General features: G+C 47.2%; 1 protein-coding gene across 1 annotated transcript in view; it reads right to left on the reverse strand.

Annotated features, from left to right (window-relative positions):
- The window catches only part of col21a1 (collagen, type XXI, alpha 1), a 639,396-nt gene that overhangs the window by 481,232 nt on the left and 134,232 nt on the right, over positions 1-23,932 (reverse strand). The window contains exons 6-7 of the mRNA XM_085996520.1: positions 651-824; positions 209-290 (exon numbers count right to left, since the gene is read on the reverse strand). Of these exons, the coding sequence (XP_085852646.1) occupies positions 209-290; positions 651-824 (256 nt within the window). The remainder of the gene's footprint in view (positions 1-208; positions 291-650; positions 825-23,932) is intronic.

A 23,932-nucleotide genomic window follows, 5' to 3' on the forward strand; every position in this document is an offset into this window, starting at 1 on the left:
CATTTATCAAAATGAGTACGCTTAATACCAGCTCTCCCGTGGCATTGCTTGAGGTGAGTCAGAGGATATACTCTTTATGACATAGGGGTGTTATCAATAACATGTGATGGGAAAAGTGTGATTGGAAAGTGGTACAAGAAGTAAGGGTTACACTTACGGGAAGTGTGTGCAATATGCAAAAATGTTAATGTATTGTACATAGAGGTACTTACAACAACTGGAATTTCACAGGCAGTTTCTCGCTGATTTTGTTCTGGGTCACAGTAAATCCTTAATTTTTGAACTTCAAACTACAAACAAAATATAATATTATGTTAAATAAAACAGCATTTGTAGTATTTTATTTTTTAAAACAATGTTATGGTTTGTTCTACATACAATAATAAATATGGAATAAAATATGGAAGTTTGATGCTGTCTTTTGATCTTTTGAACTCGTAAATCTCAGCTTCCCATTGATTTGCACATAAGTAGTTACATAACCAGAGCATTTTCATTTATCTTTAATTCACCACATTTAGATCAGTAAAAGTTCAAGAAACAAACAAATCTTAAATGCTGATACCTTCTCTGAGCCTGTAATGTACGATGGAAACATTTGTCGTTCATTATTACATGAGTGCAATTTGCTGAAATAGAGTCAAACTTACTGGTACAGTTGCTTCTTTCCCAAAGTACTTTCCTATCTGTGTCCTTCCGCTGATGAAGATACCAAGAATAGGTTCTAGTTGTCTTGTCTCAACTAATTTATCATCTAAGTATAAAGTGGCATCCCTCTCTGTTACCAGGACTCGCAGCAGGTGCCAGTTTTCATCAAACAACGCCTTGCGTAAAATAAGAAATGACAGTATGAGTGTATTTTTAGTTTGGGTCTTCTTATTCTCTTCACCATCATGACTGTTGATCTGCAAGCAATCTCTTTTGCCCTGAAATTCAGTGTGTAAGGATTAGCATACACATGTTTAACTTATTCATATGCAGTCCCTCTGTTCGTTCTTACAAGAGAGGAGTTAACCTGTTAAAAGTCATTAATTAGATATCCAAATACAGCTGCTCCTTGAAATTATGTAAGAAATAAAGCAAAAACCTGAACTGCAAAGTAAACATTGTGGGTGTTGTAATGACAGTTAATGTAATACCAGTCAATCCATTAGATGGAGTGTTGGCCAGCTTTGTGCAGAGTTTGGAATTAGTTTTATGCATTTACACTTATTAGCAGAATAAAGCCAGGGCAGAATTCCTTGCTATGTCATTATTTTGGTGGATATATAACAGAATGGGCCATGAATCAAGCAGTCAATCTCTACACATGGTAGTCTTAGAACTGATAGAATTCAGAAGTTTAATTAAAAAACTGAGGGGTAAAGCATAGGAGGAAATCGGTGACCTGGACAATCAATCCTGAAGAGCACTGTTACAGTCATAGAGCTGCACAGTGAAATGCATGCTCATATAATGGTGTCATTGACATGGTGGGACTATGAATTAAACAACCTTCCAATTTGAAGGATCTCACCACATTCCTACGTGCAGGTCTTTTGTCTGGGCGGCCTTGAACATTTAACAGTTAATTTTAAAGGCAATAAAGTAGTGAGCTGAACTGGAGCTCTCATGGCCAGAATCCTCTCAGCTATGCCACTGTGGAGAAACACCAAGTTGAGGTCAATCATTTTCTAAGGTAAAGAGGGAAATGGATAAAAGAGAGAGGCACTGTGATCCACTCTCATGTATCTGGCAGATGTTTTCGGAGCAACACTGGATACGTCTGAAAGCGCCTGCCCACCTCTACAGCAAGGGAACATGCATAAAATAGAAAGACCCAAGCAAGGGGAAGGGCGGGGGGGTTAATATTGAGCTACGTTCACCCTAGAAACCTAGGCTGAGAAACTGTGTGAAGTTGGTGTGTGACCGTTCCGTGCGCTGGCCCATGCAGCCTGAGGCCTGAGCAAAATTTGGCTTTGGGTTTCATTTAAATTATGCCGTCAAGCTATGGGCGCCAAACGGGCACTCCGCTGCAGCTCACCGTTCAGGGAGTTCAGAAAATCGTGAGCTGGCCAGCAGGCTGGATGGGGAGGTGATCCCAGGGAGGGCCTGTGGACCCAAGTTCATTTGTTGGCCCACAAAAACACCTCATCATTTCTTGGGCCTATTTTTGAGCAGCCTCCAATGGTCCCTTAAGGACTGCGAGTACAACTAGGCAGAGTATCAATGACGCTCACTCGACCCATTTGTACAAAATTTTACAGTCTGGGTCCTACAACTGGCAGGGGACCCCATATGCATATTCAAGGAGCCTAACGCCTGTTTCAGGTGGGTGCATTCAACAACTAAAAGTCACCAGAATCAATAAGCCTTCTGATGCACTTTCGGCATAGATCAGGTGCGATAGATCATGATGCAAAATTTGGAGGTCTAATGCCGATTTTATACCAGACAAATTTGTGACTGTGAGTTAAATTTCTCCTCCCTATACGCTGTATTGCCTAAATATCTAGGGGTTGATTCTCTTGTCTCCTCTTCATCTGACCTGAACACGTTTGTATTTGTGGGTTTAGGTCATTAGTCTAGACCTGCCCCTGGAAAAAGGAGACAGAAATCCAACCATTATTGCATGCCCAAGAGGCCTGCAGCTGCAATAATGTCTGCTAACTGCGGAGCCTACTGGCTGTTGTTCGAAAAAGGAGTTGTTGAGTATTGAGCAGTGTGGTCTGGGAGAAAGTGCGGCCAATTAGAGGGTGTGCCTGGCGAGTGGAGACTTGAGTTACAGGGCTAGAAATTTGGTAGGTTAGTGCCCCCAGTTAGCGCCTGGCAGGGGCGCTAACAGGGCACTCAGGCATTAGTGCGCGGTGGGGCGAATCCTGCGCCGCACGGCAAATTCGCCAGCTCCGTAACGCCGGCGATAGCAGTTAGCACCTCGGTCCCTTTCACCATGCAGATCATGACGTTAGCAAGTCTGCAACACTCGCTGGGCGCCTGATCTGCAAACTTCAGTAGCGCCCCCTGCTTACCGCCTCGCGCCGGCAGCGCCAGGGAGCAGAGGCATGAAGCAGCCAGCTGGCGGGGCGCTACTTAAAGGGATGCACCCCAGCTGGCAAGGAACTTCCGTTCCAAAGGTCATTTATGAGTGGCAGAGAGCGCAGGATGTATCTGCAGCCAAATAAAGTCTGCGTAGTCCCTGGAGTGTTGCGGCTCGTCAAAGGACTTTGCATTTCATCTCACAGCATATTGCTGTTCTGCACTCCCTGAATCATTGGGAGCTGGTGTGCAGACTCCAGTGACCCTCCCCTTTAATGGCTGGAAGGCGCCTGCGCCAATGCTCACTTCCGATTACACAATACCTTTTATTTGTTATCACTTGGAGCCTAACGCCACTCACCTACGCCATTAGCGCCTGATTTATCGCTCCCCTGCATTCTTTGAGCGCTGAGACTGAATTTAGCGGGCACTGAGATTGATTAGCGCCTTGCGCTCAATTTCCAACTTTTCAAAAGTTAGCGCCCTTTCCTGGGTGCTACTGAATTTCTCCCTCTCAGTCTCTGAATACTGGGTTGACATCCAGCGGGGTACTCTGCCTGATGGGATTGGAGTGGCGATCCCCCATTGCTAGTTGCCTCCACTCGGGCTAACAACCTGTCCACATAAAAAGGGGTCTTCATTATTGAAACAACCCACAGCACGATCTGCTGGATGTAAATGGAGCAGAAGAAATGGATTGCCTCATGTGCCACTAAGCACAAAAGAGAAGAGATTAGAGGGTGTGAATATTTATGAGTGCAACCCAAGAGGAGGACTAAGGTACAGGTGCACTACCAGAGTAAAACTCAAGAGATATTGAGCTACAGTGTTCTCACGTTGCTGCTGTAACGCTGTCACGATCTGCACCTACACAGTCACATTTTTCTTAGATAAAGCCACTCAACAGGCTGCTCGCCCCAAATCAAATACAATTTTTCACCCTCTTTTAGCCTTTCTCCCTGCTGCCTACCTTTAAAATCCTCTCTGTACCCAAAATGTATGTTTTAATATACAGCCCCTATCCTTTCAATGCTGAATTTTAATAAAAATATTTTGTGGCAACTAATAAATATATAAATAATAAATAGATGCTTTATCATTACAACTGCTACATCCTAACCCTGGTTTATTTTTTTTTTTCCATCTGCTGACCTTTACCAATCCTCTGATTTAGTTTCTCACTATCTGTTCCAAATCCCCAAAATGAAAACACTTAATTAATTCCGATTCATCATTTCATTCTTTTTCCACTGTCTACTGCACTGCCACCACTTCATCTCACTTCTAATTTCTAAAAGGTTTCAATTCTGTTCTATGTTCTTTAAGAAAGAATTCTAAAATTAACTTTTATCAGCTACTTTGTGCAATATTTTTATTTTTTCCTCAATATACAAGTTTAAAAATTCCTACCCTCATGCCCGATTTATACACCTCTTCTACACCAATTCCCACTTCTCTTGGCCTCACCATCTGCACCCTAGTGGACTCATTTCACCCTTCCCCAATAGCTGCTTCTTTTCCCATTTTCTTCCCACCTGCTCTACACAATTCTTCTTTTTAACCACACTACCAAATTCCTCCTGCTTCTCACTATTCCTCTTCCCTTCTATTGAGAATTAGCCCCAGGCGTTAATGCTTTAGACTGCATGCAATATTATAGAGTGATAGATAGAGTATTTGAGCTATACAGCACAGAAAGAGGCCCTTCGGCCCATCGTGTCCGCACCGGCCATCAAGCCCTGTCTATTCTAATCCCATTTTCCAGCACTTGGTCCGTAGCCTTGTATGCTATGGCGTTTCAAGTGCTCATCTAAATGCTTCTTGAATGTTGTGAGGGTTCCTGCCTCTACCACCCTTTCAGGCAGTGAGTTCCAGATTCCAACCACCCTCTGGGTGAAAAAGTTTTTCCTCAAATCCCCTCTAAACCTCCTGCCCCTTACCTTGAAACTATGCCCCCTGGTTATTGACCCCTCTACTAAGGGGAAGAGTTCCTTTCTATCTACCCTATCTATTCCCCTCATAATTTTGTACACCTCAATCAGGTCCCCCCTCAGCCTTCTCTGCTCGAAGGAAAACAACCCAAGCCTGTCCAGTCTCTCTTCATAGCTGAAGCGCTCCAGCCCAGGTAACATCCTGGTGAATCTCCTCTGCACCCTCTCCAATGCAATCACATCCTTCCTATAGTGTGGCGACCAGAACTGCACACAGTATTCCAGCTGAGGCCTAACTTGCGTTTTGTACAGCTCCATTATAACCTCCCTGCTCTTATATTCTATGTCTCGGCTAATGAAGGCAAGAATCCCATATGCCTTTTTAACCACTTTATCTACCTGTCCTGCTGCCTTCAGGGATCTATATACATGCACACCAAGGTCCCTCTGATCCTCTGTCCTTCCTAGGGTCCTACCATTCATTGTGTATTCCCTTGCCTTGTTAGTCCTCCCAAAATGCATCACCTCACACTTTTCAGGGTTAAATTCCATTTGCCACTGTTCTGCCCATCTGACCAAACCGTCTATATCGTCCTGTAGCCTGAGGCTTCCCTCCTCGCTATTTACCACTCCACCAATTTTCGTGTCATCTGTGAGCTTACTGATCAGACCTCCTACATTCATATCTAAATCATTAATGTACACTACAAATAGGAAAGGACCCAGCACCGATCCCTGCGGTGCAGCACTGGACACAGGCTTCCAGTCACAAAAATAACCCTCGACCATCATCCTCTGCCTCCTGCCACTAAGCCAATTTTGGATCCAATGTGCCAAATTGCCCTGGATCCCATGGGCTCTTACCTACTTGACCAGTCTCCCATGCGGGACTTTGTCAAAAGCCTTACTGAAGTCCATGTAAACTACATCAACTGCAGCAGCGGCGGCGGCGGCAGTGCGGATCTGTGAGGGACGAGGGTTGAGAGGCGGGATAAAAGCACCAGAGTCCAGGTAGGCCCACAGCAGCAGCGGCAGCGGCGGCAGTGCAAACCTGTGAGGGACGAGGGTCGAGAAGCGGGATAAAAGTGCCAGAGTCCAGGTAGGCCTACAGCAGCAGCGGCAGCAGCGGCAGTGCGGACCTGCGAGGGACGAGGGTCGAGAGGCGGGATAAAAGCGCCAGAGTCCAGGTAGGCCCACAGCAGCAGCAGCGGCAGCGGCAGTGCGGACCTGCGAGGGACGAGGGTCGAGAGGCGGGATAAAAGCGCCAGAGTCCAGGTAGGTGTACTCATCTGCAGTCTCCGAACTCAGAGGGAGGGAGAGAAGTAAAAAGTAATCGAAGTGTGATGTCACCAGAAAGCAGGTAAGTGATTGGTTGGTGAGTATTTCTCTCTTTTTAAACTTTAACTCTGTGGTTTATAGTTGTTAAGGTCTCTCTGGTATAGCGGGGAATGTTGGTGAACCATTTAACTGTAGTGTAATTGCTGGGATTGATTTGATTTAATTTAATTTTAATTAATTAAAGGGAAAGTCATGACAGGACAGCCCGGCCACATGGTATGCTCCTCCTGCGATATGTGGGAACTCAGGGACACTTCCTGTGTCCCTGACAACTACGTGTGCAGGAAGTGTACCCAGCTGCAGCTACTGACAGACCGCATTGCGGCGCAGGAGCTGCGATTGGATGCATACTGGAGCGTTCACGATGCTGAGGACGTTGTGAATAGCACGTTTACGGAGTTGGACACACCACAGGTAGAGGTTGGACAGGCAGAAAGAGAAGGGGTGACCAACAGGCAGAGTACTAGGCGCAGGCAGGTAGTGCAGGGGTCCCCTGTGGACATACCCCTCTCAAACAGATACACCACTTTGAGTACTGTTGAGGGGGATGGCTTATCAGATTAAGGCAGCAGCAGCCAACTTCCTGGCACCGGGGTGGCTCTGCTGCACAGGACGGGAGGAAAAAGAGTGGTAAAGCTATAGTAATAGGGGATACTATTGTAAGGGGAATAGATAGGCATTTCTGCGGCCGCAAACGAGACTCCAGGATGGTGTGTTGCCTCCCTGGTGCAAGGGTCAAGGATGTCTCAGAGCGGCTGCAGAACATTTTGGAAGGGGAGGGTGAACAACCAGTTGTCGTGGTGCATATAGGTGCCAACGATATAGGTAAAAACCGGGATGAGGTCCTAAAAGCTGAATATAGGGAGTTAGGAGGTAAATTAAAAAATAGGACCTCAAAGGTAGTAATCTCAGGATTGCTACCAGTGCCACGTGCTAGTCAGAGTAGAAATAGAAGGATATTTCAGATGAATACGTGGCTAGAGGAATGGTGCAATGGGGAGGGATTCAAGTTCCTGGAGGAGGTGGCACCAGTTCAAACCGGACGATTTGCACCTGGGCAGGGCTGGAACCAATGTCCTAGGGGGAGTGTTTGCTAGTGCTCTGGGGGAGGGTTTAAACTAAGATGGCAGGGGGTTGGGAACCTGAGCAGGGGGACAGAGGAAAGGGAAACAAGGATAAAAGCAAAAGAAAGGAAGGAGAAAAACAAAAGTGGCAGTCAGAGAAATCAACGGTATAAATCAAACATGGTCACAGTAAATAATAATTCTAATAGGTCTAAGAGCGTTAAAAAAATAAGCCTGAAGGCTTTGTGTCTTAATGCGAGGAGCATTCGTAATAAGGTGGATGAATTGGCTGCGCACATAGAGGTAAACGAATATGATTTGGTTGGGATTACGGAAACGTGGCTCAAGGATGGCCAAGGCTGGGAACTCAACATCCAGGGGTATTCGATATTCAGGAAAGATAGGCAAAAAGGAAAGGGAGGTGGGGTAGCATTACTGGTTAAAGAAGGGATTAACACAATTGTAAGGAAGGATATTAGCTCTGATGATGCGGAAACTGTATGGGTAGAATTGAGAAATACCAAGGGGCAGAAAACGTTAGTGGGAGTGGTATATAGACCTCCAAACAGTAAGGCGGAGGTTGGGGATGGCATTAAAAGGGAAATTAAAGAAGCATGCAATAAGGACAAGCAGTCATCATGGGTGACTTTAATCTACATATAGATTGGGCTAACCAAATTAGTAACAATACTGTGGAGGAGGAATTCCTGGAGTGTTTACGGGATGGTTTCCTGGACCAATATGTCGAGGAACCAACCAGAGATCAAGCCATCTTAGACTGGGTATTATGTAACGAGAAAGGATTAATTAACAATCTTGTTGTACAAGGCCCCTTGGGTCGGAGCGATCATAATATGATCGAATTCTTCATTAAGATGGAGAATGAAGTAGTTGACTCAGAGACTAGGGTCCTCAATTTAAATAAAGGAAACTACGATGGTCTGAGGCGCGAGTTGCGTAGGATTGATTGGGGAATGTCACTCAAAGGGTTGACAGTGGATAGGCAATGGCAAACATTCAAAGACCGCATGGATGAACTACAGAATTTGTTCATCCCAGTTTGGCATAAAAATAAAACAAAAAAGGTGACTCAACCGTGACTAACAAGGGAAATTAGGGATAGCATAAGACCCAAGGAGAGGACATATAAATTGGCCAGAAAAAGCAATAATCCTGAGGATTGGGAGCAGTTTAGGATTCAACAAAGGAGGACAAAGGGATTAATTAAGAAGGGGAAAATAGAATATGAGAGTAAGCTTGCAAGGAACATAAAAACTGACTGTAAAAGCTTTTATAGATATGTGAAGAGAAAAAGATTGGTGAAGTCAAGCATAGGTCCCTTGCAGTCAGAATCAGGGGAATTTATAATGGGGAACAAAGAAATGGCGGACCAATTAATTACATATTTTGGTTCTGTCTTCACAAAGGAGGACACAAATAACCTCCCAGAGATGCCGAGGAACATAGGATCTGATGAAAGGGAGGAATTGAAAGAAATCAGTATTTGTAGGGAAATGGTGTTTGGGAAATTGATGGGATTGAAGGCCGATAAATCCCCAGGGCCTGATAATCTATATCCTAGGGTACTTAAGGAAGTGGCCCTAGAAATAGTAGATGCATTGCTGATCATCTTCCAACATTCGATGGAATCTGGAACAATACCCATGGATTGGAGGGTAGCTAATGTTACCCCACTATTCAAAAAAGGTGGTAGAGAGAAAACGGGGAATTACAGACCGGTAAGCCTGACATCGGTAGTGGGGAAAATGCTAGTGTCCATTATAAAAGATGTAATAGCTGAGCACTTGGGAAACAGTGACAGGATCGGACAAAGTCAACATGGATTCACAAAAGGTAAATCGTGCTTGACTAATCTACTGGAATTTTTTGAGCATTTAACTGGTAAAATAGATAAGGGAGAACCAGTGGATGTGGTGTATCTGGACTTTCAGAAGGCCTTCGATAAGGTCCCGCATAAGAGATTAGCGTATAAAGTTAAGGCACATGGGATTGGGGGCAAGGTATTGACTTGGATAGAGAACTGGTTGACAGACAGAAAGCAAAGAGTTGGAATAAACGGGTCTTTTTCCGAATGGCAGGCAGTGACTAGTGGGGTACCGTAGGGATCGGTCCTTGGACCCCAGCTATTCACAATATATATTAATGATCTAGCCAAGGGAACTAGATGTAATATCTCCAAATTTGCAGACGACACAAAGCTGGGTGGGCGTATGTGCTGTGAGGAGGATGTCGAGAAACTCCAGGATGATTTGGACATGTTGGGTGATTGGGCAGAAACATGGCAGATGCAATATAATGTGGACAAATGTGAGGTTATCCACTTTGGTGGCAAAAACAGGAAGGCAGATTATTATCTAAATGGCAATAGATTGGGAGAAGGGGAAGTGCAACGAGACCTGGGTGTCCTTGCGCACCAGTCACTGAAGGTAAGCATGCAGGTGCAGCAGGTGGTTAAGAAGGCAAATGGTATGTTGGCCTTCGTAGCGAGGGGGTTTGAGTACAGGAACAAGGATGTCTTGCTGCAGTTGTACAGGGCCTTGGTGAGACCACATCTTGAGTATTGTGTGCAGTTTTGGTCGCCTTATCTGAGGAAGGATGTTCTTGCCATGGAAGGAGTTCAGCGAAGATTCACCAGGCTGATACCTGGGATGGCAGGAATGACTTATGAGGAGAGATTGGGTCGATTGGGCTTGTACTCGCTGGAGTTTAGAAGAATGAGAAGTGATCTTATTGAAACTTATAAAATTCTAACAGGACTGGACAGACTAGATGCAGAAAGGATGTTCCCGATGGTCGGGGAGTCCAGAACCAGGGGACACAGTCTAAGGATAAAGGGTAGGCCATTTAGGACAGAAATTAGGAGGAATTTCTTCACCCAGAGAGTGGTGAACCTGTGGAACTCTCTACCACAGAAGGCGGTGGAGGCCAGTTCATTAAATATATTCAAAAAGGAGTTGGATATATTTCTTAAGGCTAAAGGGATCAAGGGTTATGGGGAGAAAGCAGGGACTGGGTACTGAATTTGGATGATCAGCCATGATCGCATTGAATGGCGGAGCAGGCTCGAGGGGCTGAATGGCCTACTCCTGCTCCTATCTTCTATGTTACTACCCTCATCCACACACATAGTCAACCCCTCGAAAAATTCAATCAAATTGGTTAGACATGATCTCCCTCTGACAAAGCCATGCTGACTATCCTTGATTAATCCTTGCCTCTCCAAGTGGAGACTAATTCTGTCCCACAGAATTTTTTCCAATAATTTCCCTGTTAGGCTCACTGGCCTGTAATTCCCTGGTTTAACCCTACTACCGTTCTTGAATAATGGTACTACGTTAGCTGTCCTCCAGTGCTCTGGCACCTCCCCTCTGGCCAGAGTGGTTCTGAAAATTTGTGTCAGAGCCCCTGCAATCTCCTCCCTTGCCTTACACAGCAGCCTGGGATACATCTCGTCTGGGCCTGGGGATTTATCCACTTTTAAGCCCGCTAAAACCGCTAGTACCTCCTCCCTCTCAATACTAATTTGTTCAAGTATATCACAATCCCCCTGCCTGATTTCTATGCCTACATTGTCCTTCTCCATAGTGAACACAGTTGCAAAATATTCATTTAAAATCTAACCTACATCTTCCAGCTCTACACACAGATTGCCACTTTGGTCCCTAATGGGCCCTACTCTTTCCCTAGTTATCCTCTTGCCCTTAATATACTTATAAAACACCTTGGGATTTTCCTTTATTTTGCCCGTCAGTGTTTTTTTATGCCCCTCTTCGCTCTCCTAATTTTGTTTTTAAGTACCCCCCTGCTCTTTCTATACTCCTCTAGGGCTTGCATTGTTTTTAGTCTTTTGTATCTGCCAAAAGCCTCCCTTTTTTTCCTAATCCATTCTTGTATATCCCTTGACATCCAGGGTTCCCTGGACTTGTTGGTCCCACCCTTGACTTTTACAGGAACATGTTGGCGCTGTACTCTCTCTATTTCCGTTCTGAATGACTCCCACTGCTCTGATGTGGATTTTCCTACAAGTAGCTGTAGTGTATGTACCTTTAAGAGAGAACTACTTTTACAGCTCCTGTATACTGTAGTACCGGCAGTGACCACACCTGTATATAAGCCTTGAGCATGCCTCTGTACTGTTAGTCTTTAGGCTACCCTCCTCCAGTAAACACCTGTTGATTGTTAATTTACAGCCTCCGTCTAGTTATTCGAAAACATCATACATTAAGAATCACGGATTCAACAGTGGCGATGAGGTCGATTCGAATCTACCTGCAACACTGCATTTCCTTTCAAGGATTCGCTCCGGGAGGACGGTGGAAGAAAGTCGAGGCCAGAAGCACGGGCGTCAACCACGAGCAACCGCCCAGTCATCCGGCAGAGAGTGAACATCGCAGGGGAGGCTGTTGAGAGCTGGGCTTGGTTCTCCAGCCACGACGATCCAGCAACAGACTGGCAACAGGTACAGCGCAGACCCTTCCCGGACAGCGGTGGCTGGAGCCGACCGACGGCACAGAAAAGGCCGAGCAGCGTCGACGGGGTAAGAGAGAGGGTGAAGCGCATAGGGCACAGCCGGGGGTTGAAAACCGAGCGGCGTCGACGGAAAACAAAAAGAGAGAGAGGGTAAAGCACAGCCGGGGTTCAGGACCGAGCGGCGGCAACGAGAGAGGCGCACAGGAGAACGCGCAGAGCACAGCCAGGGCTCAAGGGCTGAACAGCGTCCGCGGGGGAAAGAAAGGAAGCGCGGGAGACGCCATTGAGCCGCGGAGAAGAAGGGAGAGCACGGGAGACGCCATTTTAGAAGCCGCAGTGGAGAAGAAGGGAAAGCACGGGAAGAATGGAAAGCGCGGGAGACGCCATTTTGTGCCAGCGGAGAAGAAGGGAGAGCGCGGGAGATGCCATTTTAGACAGTTTAATCACACCCAGGGATGCCGAAGAGTGGCAGTATCACTGCGTTCGACAATGAAGTCGAAGATTGGGTGACATATGTGGAACGCATTGAGGTGTACTGCAAGGCGAATGAAGTGCCAGGCGCTAGGAAAGCACTGGTTTTGTTGAATTCCATGGGTGCAAAAACTTATGGCTTACTGCGAAACCTAATAACCCCAGAGAAGCCAGTGGATAAGAATTTTGAAAGCATAGTGGAAATCCTACAGGACCACTTAAACCCCACACCGCTGCTGATAGCAGAAAGATTTAAGTTCCACAAAAGGAACCAGCATAAAGACGAAAGTAATGCTGAGTACTTAACGGAACTGCGCAAGCTATCGAAACACTGCCAGTTTGGATTGGGACTAGCAGATATGTTAAGGGACAAGTTTGTGTGTGGGCTTCAAAGTGAAGGAACCCAGAAACGGCTTCTATCAGAAAAGGAACTTACGCTGGACAAGGCTTTCAGCATGGCAGTATCACACGAAGCAGCCGCATGGGGCGCTGCAGAGATACAACGGAGACCGCAAGAATATGGCACCAATGAAATGTCATATGGAGCAGGGAAGTGTTATCGCTGCGGCAGAACAACACACGACCAGAAAGATTGTTGGTTCAAGGACCAAGTGAGCAGACAGTGTGGAAAAGCAGGACACATAGCAAGAGTCTGCAGGTCAGGGAAGAAAACCAGCAGCAAGAAATCTCCACAGGAGAAGTCCAAAAAGGTACATAAGGTGATGGACAGTAGTTCAGACGAACAGAAAAGTGATACAGACTCTGGAAGCAAGGAGCTGGGTTGTCTGAAACTACATAAGGTAATCAAAATGGAGGATCACCAGACTATCTGGGTCACGCTCAAGATAGACGGAGTCCAAGTGAAAATGGAATTGGACACAGGATCAGCCCTAACAGTCACAAACCAAAGGGACTACAAGCGGCTATTTTCACACATACCCTTGAAAGCTACAGAGATTGTCTTGAAGACGTACACGGGGCCAAAAGTCTACCCCAAAGGAAAAATAAGGGTGAACGTGATATACAAAGGCCAGGAAATACCCAAAATGGACCTATATGTATTGCCAGATGGAGGACCACCACTACTAGGATGTGAATGGATCCGGAAGATACAATTAGATTGGCATTCCATACAGGCACTGAAGGTTGAGGCCAAAAAGGATGACGACGTCACATCTGGACGACTGTCAAAAATGCTAACTGACACACAAGAAGTGTTCCAGGAGGGACTCGGAACACTAAAAGGCATAACAGCGACGATCAAAATAGAGGAAAATGCAAGCCCAAAGTTTTTTAAGGCCAGACCGGTGCCTTATGCGATCCGACCAGCCGTCGAAGCAGAGCTGGAAGGGTTGGAACGTTGAGGAGTACTGTCCAAAGTAGACTGGAGCGAGTGGGCTACACCCATCATTCCTGTAATGAAGAGGTCGTTGAGTAATACGCCTGGGGAACCAAAGAAGGTCCGCATCTGTGGGGATTTTAAGGTGACAGTGAACCCAGTCCTTCACACGGTACAATATCCACTTCCACGGATTGAGGATATTTTCGCCTCGCTATCTGGAGGTAAACGCTTCACCAAAATTGATCTGGCCCAGGCGTACCTGCAAATGGAGGTAGAAGAAGCCTCGAAACAATACCTCACGATCAACACTCATAAAGGTCTCTACCAATACAACCGGCTGGTGTTCGGGGTAGCATCGGCTCCGGCTATTTGGCAAAGGGCAATGGATCAAGTCCTGCAAGGGATTCCAGGAATCCAGTGTTATTTGGACGACATCCTGGTCACGGGCGAAAATGACAGTGATCATCTCGCCAACCTGGAGAAGGTGCTCACTAGATTAAAGGAATATGGGCTACGAGCTAATCGCCACAAGTGCGAGTTTTTCCAGAAGCAGATCTCGTATTTTGGCCACGTTATTGATGAAGAGGAGTTACATAAGTCCCCTGAAAAGATTGAGGCAGTAGTCAAGGCTCCAGCACCGGAAAATGTGTCACAACTGAGGTCGTTCCTCGGGCTGGTGAACTACTACCATAAGTTCTTACCAAATTTGTCTACAGTATTACACCCACTGAACATCCGACTGCAAACGGGGGTACCATGGAAGTGGAATGACGAATGTAAGCGAGCTTTCCAGAAGTGCAAAGAATTGATCACATCAAAAGAGGTGTTGGCCCATTTCAACCCAGCACTACCAATTCGGTTGGCATGTGATGCATCACCCTATGGTATTAGAGCGGTGCTGTCGCACAAATTCCCAGACAGGTTGGAGAGGCCAGTCGCCTTTGCATCTCGGTCACTAACCTCAGCCGAGCGCAACTACGCCCAGATCGACAGGGAGGCCCTCAGCCTAGTATGGGGAGTAGAAAAATTCAACCACTATCTGCATGGGCAGAAGTTCACCTTGCTGACTGACCACCAACCACTTGTCTCCATCTTTAATCCAAAGAAGGGCATTCCGGTGATGACTGCACAACGGCTACAAAGATGGTCCCTTTTTCTAGGGGCGAACCAATATGAAATAGAGTATAAGGGCACGAAACAGCATGGAAACGCTGATGGGCTATCATGCTTGCCATTGCCTACTGTGGAGGAAGCACCAGCAGTGGACCCTATCGAAATATTTTATTCGTCGATAATTGAACGATTGCCAGTAACTAACGCGGATATAGAGAAGGAGACCCGCAATGATCCGACACTGTCTCGGGTACATGATTTGACGGTGAAGGGATGGCCAACACATGGCGACTCACTGTTGCCAGCATTCTCATCCAGAAGAGAACAGCTGTCAGTATGCCAGGGGACACTGATGTGTGGATCCCGAGTGGTGATTCCACCCAAGTTAAGGGAGAGAGTGCTCAATGAGCTTCACGAAGGCCATCTGAGTGGGGTGAAAATGAAAGGCCTTGCTAGGACTTATGTGTGGTGGCCGGGGATCGATCAACAAATCGAGGACCTAACAAAGAGCTGCTCAGGATGCCAGAAGATCCAAAATGCACCACCACATGCCCCTCTACACCCATGGGAGTGGCCCTCCTCTCCATGGCAACGGGTGCATATTGATTTTGCTGGTCTATTCATGGACTCAATGTTCTTAATAGCAATGGATGTACACTCGAAATGGCCTGAGGTGATCAAAATGTCCTCAACCACTACAGAGAAAACGATTGCAATCCTACGGACCATATTTGCCAGGAACGGCTTGCCAGAGCAGATTTGCTCTGATAACGGACCACAGTTTGTGTCCGAAGAGTTTCGGAAATTTATGAGAAGGAATGGGGTAAGGCATTACACATCCGCCCCGTATCATCCAGCCACAAATGGATTGGCTGAGAGGTTCGTACAAACCTTTAAAAAGGCGATAAGGGCCATGTGCGATGATGAAATTCCACTACAGCATAAGGTGGACAATTTCCTGTTAGCCTACAGAAATGCGACACATGCAGTTACCAACCAGACCCCGGCCATGATGTTCTTTAACCGAAGGTTGAGGTCTCGTCTGGATTTGCTCAGACCAAATGTGCGAAGAAATATTGAGGATAAGCAATTCCAGCACATCAATGAGAAGCCGACAAGGAGCTTCAATGTAGGACAACCAGTCTTGGCCCGCGACTACCGAACAGAGAAATGGCAACCCGGAACGATATGCACACGGCAGGGGCCATTAATGTACACAGTGGATGTCGGGGAGAACATTGTGAGACGCCACGTCGACCAGATCCTAGCGTCACAGGAACGAGTCAACCCCATGTCTCGCGTACCTGGGGATGAACCCGACATACCGGTCGCATCTACCTCAGAAACAGTAGCAGCGGAACCTGATGAACTAACCGACAAAAGGGGGCCAGGATCGCCTCCGCACCAAGAACAAGAACCTCAGGAAAGGCGCTATCCAGAAAGGATCAGGAAGCCGCCCCAAAGACTGAATCTATAAATGGACTATTTCAGTTTAATGTGCATGTTAATGTGTTAACTGTTATTTGAATGTTATGGGTACTGTTAATCTAAAAGGGGAGGAATTGTAATGTATGTACCTTTAAGAGAGAACTACTTTTACAGCTCCTGTATACTGTAGTACCGGCAGTGACCACACCCGTATATAAGCCTTGAGCATGCCTCTGTACTGTTAGTCTTTAGACTACCCTCCTCCAGTAAACACCTGTTGATTGTTAATTTACAGCCTCCGTCTAGTTATTGGAAAACATCATACTTTAAGAATCACGGATTCAACAGTAGCTAATCCCAGTCCACTTTGGCCAGATCCTGCCTTATCATATTAAAATCGGCCTTCCCCCAATTTAGAACCTTTATTTCCAGTCCATCTTTGTCCTTTTCCATGACTACCTTAAATCTCACCGAATTATGGTCACTGTCACCAAAATGCTCTCCTACTGACACTTCTACCACTTGCCCGGCTACATTCCCTAGAATTAGGTCCAGTACCGCCCCCTCTCTTGTAGGACTTTCTACATGCTGGCTCAAAAAGCTCTCCTGGATGCACTTTAAGAAATCTGCACCCTCTAAGCCTTTCACACTCTGACTATCCCAGTTAATATTGGGGAAGTTGAAATCCCCTACTATTATTACCCTATTATTTCTACACTTCTCTGAGGTTTGCCTACATATCTGTTCCTCTACCTCCCCCTGACTGTTTGGGGGTCTATAGTACACTCCCAGCAAAGTGCTTGCCCCCTTTTTGTTTTTAAGTTCTACCCATATGGCCTCACTAGAGGAACCTGCTAAGATATCATCCCTCCTTACAGCAGTAATTGACTCCTTGATTAATATTGCGACACCCCCTCCCCTTTTACACCCACCTCTGTCTCACCTGAAGATTCTATACCCCGAAATATTGAGCTGCCAGTCCTGTCCCTCCCTCAACCATGTCTCTGTGATAGCAACAATATCATACTCCCATGTGTTCTTCAAAACTTTCAATTCATCTGCCTTACTCGCAAGACTCCTTGAATTAAAATAAATGCCATCCAGCATTGCCATAGTCCCTTGTGTCATTACATATTTGCTCTGCCTTCCAGACTGACTTGTTTTTTCCTCTATATTTGGCTTTGCATCACCCTCTACTATAGCTCCACTCCGTATCCCATCCCCCTGCCAAGTTAGTTTAAACTCCCCCCAACAGCACTAGCAAAACTCCCAGCAAGGATGTTGGTCCCGTTCCGGTTCAGGTGCAACCCGTCTGACTTGTACAGGTCCCATCTTCCCCAGAAGCAGACCTAGTGATCCAGGAAACTAAAGCCCTCCCTCCTGCACCAAATCTTTAGCCACGCATTCATCTGCTCTATCCTCCTATTCCTATATACTCACTAGCATGTGGCACCGGGAGTAATCCAGAGATTACAACCTTTGAGGTCCTGCTTTTTAATCTGCTACCTAGCTCCCTAAATTCTTGTTGCATTCTCACTGCTCAAAGAAATAATTGGAACGCTAATTCAAGTCTTAAAGGCCTAGCTCATTGGCATTACACTTAAAGGGTGGACCAATATCGGGTGCAGTCTAATCACAACTCAACATTGCCAAAGGCTTTTCCTAGTACTTAAAGGGGAGGTTCATTGATACTGCAGCACCTCATTCTCAGCATTGCTGGCTGTGCAGCTGCCTCAGCAAGGAGAAGCTCAACAAGGAGAAGGAGCCGAAGGACTGAAGCAGCTGTGCTCAAGGCAGAGCCACCTCAGTCGGGTGGTCAGGGTGATTGAATGCTTCAACAAATGCTACATACCACCATCTGTACCACAAGATTCATACACTGCCCAAAGCACCAGACCCCCAGCACTTACCCACCAACAATCTCTACCTACCAACACTCACATCTCACATCTTGCACACAATGACAACTATTCAACTATGGCAGGCACAAGGGTCATTAGTTATTAGAATGAATGTGATATGTGTGATATGTTTATGTATAAATGTATTAATGGAGTTTGCAATATTTTGTGGTCTCTCTCATTTCACCTTTGCACCCAGGAGGATACTGTGATACGGCTTGACACAGGGATGATATGATGGACATGTGGTGAGCAAAGGGGATCTGGGGTTTAAGTCATCCTGGCGTGAGGCTGGAGGTCTGTTTGGAGGAGGTGGCAGAGTTCTGTGATCACCACCTTGGTGATACAGAGCCGTCTAATACACTGCTTCTCGCTTAATTGAATGTAGAAGAAGTGCTGTTGGAATACTCTCGGAGGGTAAGGCTTCCTGGTGAGAGCCCTGATGTCCCTCCTCATACCTCTGCGCACATGTTCCCGTATTTTTCGCTGCCTATGCTCCCTCTGCCGTAGATCCTGGAGGGCGAAGTGGCATGCCAGTACAGCCCCCATTAATGTTGTCAAGTGTTGCAGTTTGAATCTTTGAACAAATGTAGCTACTTTGTAGTCTAAGGATAAGGGGTAAGATATTTAGAACTGAGATGAGGAGGAATTTCTTCACCCAGAGAGTGGTGAACCTGTGGAATTCTCTACCACACAAGGCAGTTGAGGCCAATTCATTAAATATATTCAAGAAGGAGTTGGATATATTTCTCAAGGCTAAAGGGATCAAGGGATATGGGGAGAAAGCAGGGACCGGGTACTGAATTTGGATGATCAGCCATGATCGCATTGAATGGCAGAGCAGGCTCGAGGGGCCGAATGGCCTACTCCTGCTCCTATCTTCTATGTTTCTATAATTTGAAAGCTTGCAGATGGAATGAAACTCGGAAATATAGTGAACAGTGAGGAGGATAATAACTGATTTCAGGAGGACGTGGACAGACTGGTGAAATGGGCAGACACATGACAGATGAAGTTTAATGCAGAGAAGTGTGAAATGATTCATTTTGGTAGGAAGAATGAGGAGAGGCAATATAAACTAAATGGTACAATTTTAAGGAGGGTGCAGGAACAGAGAGACCTGGAGGTATACATACACAAGTCTTTGAAGGTGGCAGGACAAGTTGATAGCGTGTCAAAAAGGCATATGGGATCCTTGGCTTTATAAATAGAAGCTCAGGGCTCGAATTTCATCAGGCCATTGAGGCGTGATTGGAGGCGTGTGGGGGGTTAAAATTGCAAAAACTGGCGGGCGGGCCCAACCCCGCCTCCATCCCGCCTCCAAGCAATTTTCAAGAAATCGTGTCTAATGGTCCCATCTCCGTCCCGCCTCCAAGAGGCGGGATAGGCCTTTAAGGCCCTTAGCAAGCACTAAATTGCCTCTGTAATGCCATTTTGATAGGCCTTTGTGATTTTAACTCTTTTCCCACGTGAAGCATGCCTGTTCTGAAACACGACGTTGAAACCTGGCGGTAGCACAATTGCATTGCTGACTGTAAGCTGCAGCTGAACCATTAAATAGGAGATTTGATCAGCCAACATTTGCAGGTGGCAGGACTTTGTTGTCTCAGGTCTGGGGGAACTTGTAGAAGGCATAACCACAGCTGTGGAAGTTTGGTGCCTGACACCCATCTCCAGTGTGACCTCCTTGGAAACCCCTCTCGCCACCTTCACTGAGCGCTTCCTCAACTGAGGCATATACCAGAAGCATGGGAGGCATTTATTTCCTTCCCTTCTGGACGTCAGATGAGGACGAAGACCAGCCGCGGCACCAGCAGAACCATGAACAACAGCAGCAACAGCAACAGCAGCAGCAACAACAGGAGCGCCAAGCTGCTGCTCACCCACCTGAAGCTGCACAGGCCAGAAGGGGCCAGCGCATGGAAGCCCGTCGGTGCAGGAGATACCCCCAAACAGGGTCTACAGACAAAGGGTCAGCTACCTCAACATGTCTGAGCAGCAGTGCCAAAGGCGGCTCTGACTTTCGCGAGAGGTAGTGGGTGACATCTGCGCAATGCTGCAACAAGACCTAGAGGACCAGGTGCACGACCCTTACCAGTGGCCGTCAAAGTCACCACCGCACTCAACTTTTTTGTCTCAGGCTCATTCCAGGGATCAGCAGCAGACATCAGCGGCATCTCCCAGGCGGCCGCACACACTTGCATCATGCAGGTAACTGATGCCCTCTTTGCCATCGCGCACAATCACATCCATTTCATCAAGGATCAAGCAAGTGTCACAGCGCGAGCGGTTGGATTAGCTAATCTGGCAGGCTTTCCAAAGGTGCAGGGCATCATTGACTGCACACATGTGGCCCTTAAGGCACCCCATTGCAATCTGGGTAATTGTGTCAACCGCAAGGGCTTCCACTCCCTTAACGTTCAGCTGGTGTGTGACCGCAAGAAGTAAACTTTGCATGTTTGTGCCAAGTACCCTGGCAGTTGCCATGACATCTTCATACTGCGCCAGTTTAGTGTGCCTCCGCTATTCAGTCCGCCAGACCAACTTCATGGATGGCTACTTGGAGACAAGGGCTATCCCCTGAAGACGTGGCTAATGACGCCATTGAGGAGCCCATCCAACGAAGCTGAGGAGAGCTACAAATCCAGCCACATGTCCACCAGAGCCATAATCGAGCAAACCATCGGTTTGCTGAAGATGCGCTTCAGATGCCTGGATAGATCAGATGGAGCCCTGCAGTACTCAGCAGCCAGGGTCTCCAGAATCGTCGTGGTTTGCTGTGCACTTCACAACATGGCACAGCGTCGTGGCTTGCAGATTCCAGAGGACCAAGTGGCTCGTCACATATCCTCCTCAGATGAGGAGGATGAGGAGGAGGAGAGCGAAAACGAACATCTTGCAGAGGCCCATCAACCAGTGGCAGCAGTACGCGAGAACATTGCTGCCCGGGATGCAAGGAACGCACTCATCTTGGCCAGATTTGCTTAGCCTAGCCAATCAAGCACTTTTGCCTCGCAGCTTCTTACCTGAGCATTGACAATGGCAAAGAACCAGCGGAATCGTAGCAATCTGACCACCATACTGACAATTGCAAGTAATCCTAAGCCCTCAATGTGGAAGTCCCATTCGCGAAATGACACACACCACAACTACAGCAGTAGCCATCAGATTTTTTATTTACAGTAATCAATTGATGCCTTTTTAACATAAAACATCAAATTTCACCCAAGTGACTACCCTTGTGACTATTTGTGCAGTATCTTTCTCTTATGCGTGCTCCTACGTGGTGCTTCCCCTGTGGCTTCAGCAGTTGTGGAGGCCCCTTGCTCACTTTCTTGCTGCTCCTGTCTCGACACCTTTGGAGGGCGTCCTCAGGGGTTGTGAACTTGTGAGGGCTCGTCAACAGTCTGCTGCTCCTGCGGCTGTGCAGGGGTTGAGACGCCGATCTCAGTTGGGTGTGGACTCTGGTGGGGCTCTGACCGACGGCTCTGCAGTGGCATGGAAGTGTGAGCGGTTGGAGAGGAGCCCCCACTTCCTTGATGTCTGCCACCAACTTCCCTCTCATGGGTCAGGTCCCCCTCAGCGCTTGCAAGTGGCTTGAGAACACCTTGCTGCACATCAGGGGGGCCATGAGGACCCGTATCTACACTGGCAGTCCTACTCAGAAGGACTTCCATGAAGGTCTGGTTTCTCTGTTCAATAGATGACCATCGCTCCTCCAGAGATGTGATTCTATTCAGAACACTCACCATGTTTTCTGCACTCTGGCGACTTATCACCTCCATGGAGGTTGCCATCCTTTCCATGGTGATGCATTCATGCGCCAATGACTCCACAAAGGCTCTGCTCATGTTCGCAATGGACTCCTCCATTCGCTCCACACTCGCAGCGACCCTGGAGACAAAACCTGCCAGAGACTCCTGCATCTGTTCCTAGAGATCCAGCACCGCTGAACTTATGGATGGACCCATAGAAGATAGGAGCAGGAGTAGGCCATTCGACCCCTCGAGCCTGCTCCGCCATTAAAAAAAATTTTTTTTTTAATTCATTGATGGGATGTGGGCGTCGCTGGCTGGCTAGGCCTGCATTTAGTGCCCATCCCTAATTGCCCTTGAGAAGTTGGTGGTGAACCGCCTTCTTGAACCGCTGCAGTCCATATGGTGTAGGTATACCCACAATGCTGTTAGGAAGGGAGTTCCAGGATTTTGGCCCAGCGACAGTGAAGGAACGGCGATACAGGTCCAAGTCAGGATGGTGTGTGGCTTGGAGGGGAACTTGTAGGTGGTGATGTTCCCATGCGTCTGCTGCCCTTGTCCTTCTAATTGGTAGAGGTCGCGGGTTTGGAAGGTGCTGTTGAAGGAGCTTTGGCGAGTTGCTGCAGTGCATCTTGTAGATGGTACACACTGCAGCCACAGTGCGCCGGTGGTGGAGGGAGTGAATGTTGCAGGTGGATGGAGTGCCAATCAAGCGGGCTGCTTTATCCTGAATGGTGTCGAGCTTCTTGAGTGTTGTTGGAGCTGCACTCATCCAGGCAAGTGGAGAGTATTCCATCACACTCCTGACTTGTGCCTTGTAGATGGTGGAAAGGCTTTGGGGAGTCAGGAGGTGAGACACTCGCCGCAGAATTCCCAGCCTCTGGCCTGCTTTTGTAGCCACAGTATTTATATGGCTGGTCCAGTTCAGTTTCTGATCAATGGTAACCCCCAGGATGTTGATAGTGGGGGATTCAGCGATGGTAATGCCATTGAATGTCAAGGGGAGATGGTTAGAGTCTCGCTTGTTGGAGATGGTCATTGCCTGGCACTTGTGTGGTGCGAATATTACTTGCCACTTGTCAGCCCAAGTCTGAATGTTGTCCAGGTCTTGCTGCATATGGACATGGACTGCGTCAGTATCTGACGAGTTTCGAATGGTGCTGAACAGTGTGCAATCATCAGCGAACATCCCCACTATCTGACCTTGTGATGGAGGGAAGGTCATTGATGAAACAGCTGAAGATGGTTGGGCCTAGGACACTGCCCTGAGGAACTCCTGCAGTGATGTCATGTGATTGAGATGAATGACCTCCAACAACCACAGCCAACTTCCTTTGTGCTAAGTATGATTCCAACCAATGGAGAGTTTTCCCCTTGATTCCCATTGACTTCAGTTTTGCTAGGGCTCCTTGATGCCACACTTGATCAAATGCTGCCTTGATGTCAAGGGCAGTCACTCTCACCTCACCTCTTGAGTTCAGCTCTTTTGTCCATGTTTGGACCAAGGCTGTAATGAGGTCAGGAGCTGAGTGGCCCTGGCAGAACCCAAACTGGGCGTCAGTTAGCAGGTTATTGCTGAGTAAGTGCCGCTTGATAGCACTGTCGACGACACCTTCCATCACTTTGCTGATGATTGAGAGTAGACTGATGGGACGGTAATTGGCCGGGTCGGATTTGTCCTGCTTTTTGTAGACAGGACATACTTGGGCAATTTTCCACATTGCTGGGTAGATGCCAGTGTTGTAGCTGTACTGGAACAGCTCGGCTAGAGGCGCAGCTAGTTCTGGAGCACAAGCCTTCAGTACTGTTGCCAGAATGTTGTCAGGGCCCATAGCCTTTGCAGTATCCAGTGTCTTCAGCCGTTTCTTGACATCACGTGGAGTGAATTGAATGGGCTGAAGACTGGCATCTGTGATGCTGGGGTCTTCAGGAGGAGGCCGAGATGGATCATCCACTTGGCACTTCTGGCTGAAGATAGTTGCAAATGCTTCAGCCTTGTCTTTTGCACTCACGTGCTGGGCTCCACCATCATTGAGGATGGGGATATTTTTGGAGCCTCCTCCTCCTGTTAACTGTTTAATTG

Source organism: Somniosus microcephalus, chromosome 9 (assembly GCF_052327205.1).
Source record: "Somniosus microcephalus isolate GS21.2 chromosome 9, FLI_Smic_1.0, whole genome shotgun sequence".
NCBI lineage: Eukaryota > Metazoa > Chordata > Chondrichthyes > Squaliformes > Somniosidae > Somniosus > Somniosus microcephalus.